The sequence below is a fragment of the Myxocyprinus asiaticus genome, chromosome 45 (assembly GCF_019703515.2).
Source record: "Myxocyprinus asiaticus isolate MX2 ecotype Aquarium Trade chromosome 45, UBuf_Myxa_2, whole genome shotgun sequence".
Classification (NCBI taxonomy): domain Eukaryota; kingdom Metazoa; phylum Chordata; class Actinopteri; order Cypriniformes; family Catostomidae; genus Myxocyprinus; species Myxocyprinus asiaticus.
Window position 1 is genome coordinate 31,988,768 of NC_059388.1, and position 8,797 is coordinate 31,997,564.

An 8,797-nucleotide genomic window follows, 5' to 3' on the forward strand; every position below is an offset into this window, starting at 1 on the left:
TCATAGTTCACTCTCTTTTTTATTTCCATTCACTCCTGTTCATTAGTTCTTTCATTCTGACTCATTCTGACTCATTCTGACTCATTCTGTTCTTCTTTTTTCTCTCTCTATCTTGCACTATTCCACGTTTCCTCTTCTTCCTTACATTTATATTTGGCATTTATAAAGATACCAAAATCTGCAGTCAAAACATTTAAAAAGAATTCCTCATCAAATTATCATCAAAGTTATCTGAGCTATGCTATCCACATTTTTTACAGCTTACTGCGTGTCAACAATTGACTCGTTTTTCAATGACACAAAACTGAGCATTGTATTAAGTCTCTTGAGCTATTAAAGAGCAACATTTGAGCAATTAAATTTTGTTCTATGAAGCTAGGTAGGTTTATATGCAAGTGTTTACATTAGAAAGCAGTTTCTCAAGGAGTTTCAGTCTTCAAAAGAAGAAAAAAAAAAAATCCCCAGCTTTACAAGAGGCTGACGTTTTACTATATAAACACTGAATTGTATGGAAATGTCACCATTCAATGCAGAGAGCTCTCCAAACCAGCTCAGGGACATTCAGGTTTTTTAATGTATGAACTTATAGCCCAGAGGAATGACAAGTATTACATGATGACCTACAATGAATGCACATTGCACAATATGACACATCATGCTTTGTCCTATCTTTTTATCTCTAATGAAAAGTTTAGTTTAAGAGTTTAAGAGAACTTAAAACCAAAATTTTATTTTTCAAGTGTTCAAACCACTAAAATAATCAAATATTCGGGCTTTTTATATTGTATATTGTGCTTGCTGTTTCTGTTTGTAACATTTCTAACAAGTCAAACGAGTAGATTTACCTTGCCCCGTCGTCGGTTCTCTTCAGTTTGAGGTCTGTAGTGTCTCTAGCTGCTTTGAACTTCTCACGTTGATCTTCTGTGTGGACCACTGGGGTGACCATGACCTTCTTAGCAAATACCTTCTCACTGTGAGACACTTTGAGACTTCTGCGTTTGGACTCAGGGGTCTCTGTTAGTCTCATGACTGGCTCCTCGTCCATTTCGCAATCGATGATGTCGGCCAGCGTGGCTTGGACAGGTCCATCCGGTGAACTCATCGTGTCAGCGGCATCTTCGCTCAGGTATGCTTCTACCCATTCTGCTCGAACATTGTCCTCACAGCTACCTGCTCCAGGTGAGATTGGCGGTTGTGCTGAGGAGCATTCTGAAACGGCTTTTGGCACCTCCCCAAAAGATGAGTCAACCCATGCTGTTTTAGGGCTTGTTGCCAAACTGGTTGTTGCAGGACTACCTGGTTGAGTCTTCGTTGGTGACTTAGTTTTAGGTCCGCCCCCTTCTCCATGAGAGCTCCTCCTCCGTTTGCCAGACCTTCTACGTCCCATTTGGTCCGATTCTTCTTGATCTGAGAGGTCAGAGGTCAGCTGTGCAGGTGCTCTTGTTTTCCTTCTATAACTCTCAAGGGATTGACTTTGTTTGCTCTTTTTTATGGTGTTGCGAATGAAAGGCTCAGAATCGTCTTCACTTGTCTCCTCCAGGTACACCTGAATCTTCTGCCTCTGAAAGGTGCGACCTCTCTGCCTCTCCCCTGCCCAGTCCCCCCCTCCAGAGCCGATTGTCAGATTTTTGGCATTCTGGGTTGGGGAGGGGCTTCCCTCTGCTAGGACAGGGCTGTGATCTCTAATATCAGCTACTGCAGAACTGTCTATCTCAGATGTGCTGCTGGTTTCTGTGTTGTCCTCATCAGATGCCTCCTCTTGATCGCTCGGCTGTGTCTCGGAGTTGGGCACATCTCCACCTAATGCAGGGCTGCCCCAACCCCACGAGAACCAGCTCCCAATACGACTTAAAACCCCCGGGCTGCGCTCCTGTGGACTCTCAGCCTGCAAACACATGCGTGTGAAATCCTGAGGGTGTGAATTAAACTTATGCTTACATTTATAAAACTCCTTCCATAACAAAAAGTCACCATGATAACCATTTAACAATATTTATGATAACATGATAACAGTATTTATACCATGATCAATGGAAATATGGGTAAATGCTTCACGTTGTTCAAGCCAAATCTACGCCCTTGACCATAGGTACCACCAAAATATCATAGTTACTGCAAATACTGTTACTACAGTCTGGGTGCGTTCTCGTCATGGGGGAATTACCGTAATTACGAGATTGTAATTGCAAGCTGTTAACTCTATTAAGCTCCGACCTTACAGTCATGGCGTCATGTTAAAGAACCAATATGACAACGTCCACAACGGTTGAAGGTAGTGAGCACATACTTCTGCTTCCTATGCTATAAATATTCATATGCTTCATTATGCCATTGTTACCTGGAGTGCTTTACTTTGTTCTTTGTTTTCTCCCCAATTTTGAATGCCCAATTCCCAATGCGCTCTAAGTCCTCGTGGTGGTGTAGTGACTCGCCTCAATCTGGGTGGCGGAGGACGAATCTCAGTTGCCTCCGCGTCTGAGACCATCAATCCGCACATCTTATCACGTGGCTTGTTCAGCGCGTTACCACGGAGACCTAGTGCGTGTGGAGGCTTCACGCTATTCTCCGCAGCATCCACACACAACTCACCGCGCGCCCCACCGAGAGCGAGAACCACATTATAGCGACCACGAGGAGGTTACCCCATGTGACTCTACCCTCCCTAGCAACCGGGCCAATTTGGTTGCTTAGGAGACCTGGCTGGAGTCACTCAGCACACCCTGGATTCGAACTCACAACTCCAGGTGTGGTAGTCAGCATCTTTACTCACTGAGCTACCCAGGCCCCTGCTTTACTTTGTTCTTAAACAATTTGCAACAACATATCCAGGTAAATTAAAAAAGTCATAAGTATTTTGCTGTTATCAAAAACAAAGCCGTTTTGGCGTTAAGATGCTTGCCATAGAAACGCAAATAACTTTCGAGGTCCCAGGATGCAAACAGCTTTGAGTACAATCTCAGAGTCGCCATCTCGTAATTACAGTAATTCCGACACAACGTAAAAGCACTATTAACCTGATAGAGCTGTTTAGTTTGTAGTTATAAAACCCAGCACAGAATGAACATTTTCGAGCCATGGGCTCTTTTCGGGAATTTCGAAATGGGTTTTTGGAATACAGGTTTTTTAATTTTTTTTACATATATGAGTAAAATAAGGTCTGTGATTGACATTACTTGTTGAGACTTTGCCTATTTGTTCTATAACATGAATTGCACACAGTCATACCTCAAATGTGAATTTTGCAACCATTGAAAATGACAAGGACTACAACGGTTGTCTGCATAGTTTCGCACCATTCGTCAAGCATAAACTATTTACAAATTTCAGAAATTCTTAGTATTTGGCGTGTCTCCATTTAGCTTCAACAGGAGCTGGAATGGAATACCAAGTTTGTGGATTTTGAAAAATTTGAAACAGTTAATTTATGACCTGAAATTAATAAGAAATGTTAAAGATTCTACACTATTCCTTGGAATTTCTCCCACTGAAACGCACAAGATGCTCTTTGGAACCTTCTCAAATCATCCTGGACAACATGATATTCAGGTTTTGTTCATGCCAGCTCCCGTGCACTCAATAGGCTGATGATATATAAAACTATGATCTCAGACTTATGGAGCCCTCTGTAAACTAATACTTCATAAAGCCACAAAATATAAACGTGCCAATGTCATACGTGCAGAAAAAGGACGTTTGGACACAACTACTCATTCTTTATTATTAGCCTACTATTTTCCACATTTTAGAATAATGGCTAGAAGTCATCAAACCTGTGAGAGAACAAAAATGGAAGTATGGGACTGTAGTGACCAAAAACATGTTAAACAAATCAAAACTATGAAACCTGAGATGCTTTTTAGCTTTAGTACAAAGCAATTAATATGTATAGGCACAATTATTTCTTCAAAGCTAGTTTAAAGCATTCAAGCATAGACCAAAAAGGTATTTAAGATCAAAAGAGAAATATATATTCAGTCAACTGTGTCAGTCTCACTTATTCTGTAAGGTCACACATAGATATTACTGAGGATTCTTGACCGAGAAAAACACTTACAGTCTGTATGAGCGGCAGCGCTCTAAAAACCCAGAGAAAAGCGTTTTTAGTTCCAACAGCGAGAGTCGTAAAGTGATCCAGACCTGCGGCGGAACAGAGACCATCCGTCAGAATGAAAGTCCAACAGGTCAATGAAAGCGATCATGAAGCTCCAGCAGAAACTCAGTGTGCGCGTTAATTATCTCTGAACGCGAGACGCGTTGCCGTGACGCACGCACACACTGCGGGGATAAAGAGAGTCCGGAGTGGGATTGAGTTTCACAGAACAGCCAGAGGATCAGATGAACCAAATGCAATGAACAAGAGACCATTTAGACGCGTTTATAACCTCCCAAAGCCAATCACATCGATGCTACAACAGCAATGATGCTCTAAAAGTTATTCATCACAATAATAAAAGCTAATGTAACACTTCAAGCTTAGGCTACATTTGTTATTGTTATTTTTTTTTTTTAATAATAAAATAATATAATTTAATACATTTAAATGTCATTTCTGTTTTAATTTATTCTATTGTTTTTTATGTATTTATTATTTAAATAAAATAATAAAAATAATAAAAAATACATTTAAAAAATCATGGGTTGCTTTGGATAAAAGCGTCTGCTAAATTAGTATAATGTACATTTATTACATTTATCTATTTTTATTTGTGAAGCTAATTACCGCAGTCTAAACCATTTTGTAAAAATAGTTTTTAATGTTTTTTTTTGTTTGTTTTCTTTTTTAAATCCCCTTTTCTCCCCAATTCGGAATGCCCAATTCCCAATGCGCTCTAAATCCTTGTGGTGGTGTAGTGACTCGCCTCAATCCGGGTGGCGGAGGACGAATCTCAGTTGCCTACGCGTCTGAGACCGTCAATCCGCGCATCTTATCACGTGACTTGTTGAGTGGAGACGTAGCGCGTGTGGAGCCTTCACTCTATTCTCCGTAGCATCCACGCACAACTCACCACATGCTCCACTGAAAGCGAGAACCACATTATAGTGACCACGAGGAGGCAACGAGCAACTGGTCCAATTTGTATACTTAGGAGACCTGGCTGGAGTCACTCAGCATGCCCTGGATTCAAACTCGCAACTCCAGGTGTGGTAGTCAGCGTCTTTACTCGCTGAGCTACCCAGGCCCCAATAGTTTTTAATGTTATTTTTTTAACACTGTTAATGGTTCCTAGTTTCAGCAAAGAACCCTCTTCGTATTAAGAACCATTGTTGTCTGTATAAGGTTATTGAGTTCCTATATTCTTTGTAGATGAATACAGTTCTAGATGTTTATTCTTGATCTTCAGATCAGTGTTTTGGTTTCTGGTTCATGAGAAAAAAAAAAGTTTTACTCACAGACAAAAATATAGCGAGTAATAGCTAAGTATTTGACAATTATGTTGATGTTGCTTATATGCCGCGTTTTCGCTTATAACTTCAAAATAAACAGAACATAAAACATCACATTACTTAGTGGAGGTGATTATCTTTCAATCGAGTCCACACACAAGATAATCAGATGTATAGATCATTAGATAATCCACATGAAGCACAATGTTACATATGGCCACCAGGAGATGGCGCCAAATACATGACACAGACTCAATGATGACTCAAATGACACAGAATGAAACCCATTCTGTGAAATCTCATTACTAAAATCATGTCTGCATGCTATACAAACCTTTATTCATTGTTGTGTTTGCATGTGTAATTAGTTCTTATGTACAGTTATTATGTTTTATTTGTTTGGAGATGTTTTTGGACACAATGCAGTTTTTCGGAGCTACCTTATTTACACCCAGAGATATATAATGTCAAATAAGTAAAATAAGAAAACACATTTTTGGCTCAGCTTTTTTATTTTATTTTTTTATTTCAGTTTCTTAGACTGAGAGTCTCAGAATGAATCATAATCTATATCATAAAATTTTGTTTTTGAAATGTTTTCTTTACAAAGATACCAAACATTTGACCCTCCTTGTTTTTTGTTTTTGTATTTGTCGAGTTATAAGCCTTTCATTTTGTGTATACCACTGAAACAGGAAATCTTTAAAAACACCTTCAGAGTTTAAAGGGTTAAAGCACCATGTGCATTTGGTTGTCTGTATGTTGAATATTGTAACCAGAGGTAAAAAAGTTTTTGGAACCTTTATTTTTAAGTGTGTATGATAAAGATTATTATTAGTAGTAGTTATTATAAAACCTAAATCTATATGAATTAATCCAGAAAGACTCACGTTTGGTCTTCAGAGAAGAAAATATCCGTTCAGGTCAAACTGATGCTGGTGTTCTTGTGTAAAGAAAAAGAAAGTGCCAAAGCTCCAGCACTAATTATTTACCTGCTTTACATGAAAAACGTCACACCCACATTATTAACGCTCATGTTCAGACATGTTCATACTGGTTCCCACTAATGTGTGAACGATTCTGAGCAATGAAGTGTGTAGAAAAATGAGAAATATGTGTACTTACCATTGTTCAACAGTTCAGGGCTTTATTAATATCAGAACATCCGTTTTTGAGACTGTGTCACTGTGCACACTGCTCTCAGATCAGCTCTACCTGCAGGTATAAAGGACAGGTGAGATAACATATGCTAATAACAACATAACCCTTTGAGGAACTGATCTATTAATAACACATTTGAATAAATCATAAACAAACCCAATTTATGAGATAAGGATATCTGTTTGTAATGTTACCTGTAAGGGTTCATGTCCTATGATGTTAGAAGAACAGGTGTATGGAGCTGCAGGTAGAGGACACGACAGGTACTGAGACTGTTGTGCAATGTCTGTGGTCTGACACACACACACACACATACACTGAATTATTAATGCATGCGAGGCCTCCACACCCACAGTTAGACTTTGGCGTCAACAACACAGTCTAAGTACTTTAATGAGCTCAGATGTTTCAGGAAAACAATGTAGAAGCAGTTTTTTTAAGCTTTCACACACGTCTGTGAGAACATGGCATGCTATGACTTGATGTTTGTGTAGACAAACAAATACGCAGGTTAATCTTCAATGGAGCTTCACCATTAAACAAAATACGCTCATTTATAGTGCATATATGGCTTTTTTAAGTCACAGATATGTTTAAATTACACATGCTAACATCAAACCAAATGTTGTCACAACTAGTTTAACCCTTTAAGCTCGGATGGGCCCACGAGAAAAAAAAACAAAAACAAAAACAATCGTCAAAATATTGATAACTCCAGTCTTTACTAACACAAAATAGATATCGTTTGAAAGTTTAGAAGCTCTACTTTCCAATGCATATAGACATTATGACCAAAACTGAACAAGCATTTTGAAATTTGCAGACAAATCAGAAGTGTTTCGTTTTGATAATTTATAAATAAGTTTGCACTGTACATATTATTGCAATCAGTAAAAACATCAAACTGATCAAATAGCCATGTGTCATATGTTGTTGTAAATCTTTTAAAGAGTAGAATACAACCAGCCTATTTGTTTTATTCACAGCAAGTAATAGCTAAGTATATGTCTTTGACAATTATGTTGGTGTTGCTTATATGCCGCATTTTCACTTATATCTTCATGACATATAAATGAAACATAAAAAAACACATACCATTAATTTGAGGAGGTGATTATCTTTCAAACGAGTCCACACACAAGATAATCAGATGCAGAGATCATTAGATAATCCACGTGAAGCACAATGTGACATATGACCACCAGGAGATGGCGCCAAATACATGACACAGACTCAATGATGACTCAAATGACACAGAATGAAACTCATTCTGTGAAATCTCATTACTAAAATCATGTCTGCATGCTATTCAAACCTTTATTCATTGTTGTGTTTGCATGTGTAATTAGTTCTTATGTATAATTATTATGTTTTATTTGTTTGGAGATGTTTTTGGACATGGATACATTTTTGGACACTATGATCAATTATTTTTGTAATGCTATAACTTTTGATTTCTTTGTCGTATCAACACAAAGATTTGATCAGATACAGCTGATATGATTGGGAACAAAACAAAAGCAGTTTTTTGGAGCCTCCTTATTTACACCCTGAGATATATCATGTAAAATCAGAAAAATAAGAAAAAAGTACATTTTTGGCTCAATTTGTATTTGTGTGATTTTTCAGCAGTTTCTTACGCTGAGAGTCTCAGAATGTATCATAATCTATATCATTAAAAAAATGTGAAAAGTGTTCTTTACAATGATACAAAACATTTTTTTAACCCTTTTTTTGTCAAGTTATAAGCCTTTAATTTTGGGTATGCCACTGAAACAGGATATCTAAAAAAAACAAACACCTTCAGAGCTTAAAGGGTTAACAAAGTTGTCTGAAAAAACTGTTTCATATTGAACAATGCTGCTGATTTGCAAGCTCCAAGTATGCAGCATGAATACATTATGAACTTATTGTTTTGCTGTTTTATTGGCTTTATTTTAGCTGTTGTTGTTGTGTTTGCCATCTCTGTTTGTTACTAGTTGTGTAGTGATGTTCTAAGCACATCTTTTTACTTAATGATGTAAGTTGTTGACTCACTGTTATTGAGGTTTGTGTGGTTAGTGTTGTCCATGTGCATATGAAACTATTGTAAGTGATTTGCTTTGCAAGATGTTTTCTTCCTTGGAGGCGAAATTATAGAGTTTACTTCAAATTACGAGTCATATAAAACAATATGCATTAATGATATGATGACAGATTAAAGTACCCCTGTTTCTAATTGATAATTAGCTGAACAACATATCTGCAGTTG

General features: G+C 37.8%; 1 protein-coding gene across 1 annotated transcript in view; it reads right to left on the minus strand.

The window, feature by feature from the left end:
- The window catches only part of crybg1b (crystallin beta-gamma domain containing 1b), a 40,187-nt gene extending 35,996 nt beyond the window's left edge, over positions 1-4,191 (minus strand). Inside the window, exons 1-2 of the mRNA XM_051688395.1 lie at positions 4,055-4,191; positions 846-1,885 (exon numbers count right to left, since the gene is read on the minus strand). Of these exons, the coding sequence (XP_051544355.1) occupies positions 846-1,387 (542 nt within the window). The 5' untranslated portion in view covers positions 1,388-1,885; positions 4,055-4,191. The remainder of the gene's footprint in view (positions 1-845; positions 1,886-4,054) is intronic.
- Positions 4,192-8,797: the final 4,606 nt, after the last annotated feature.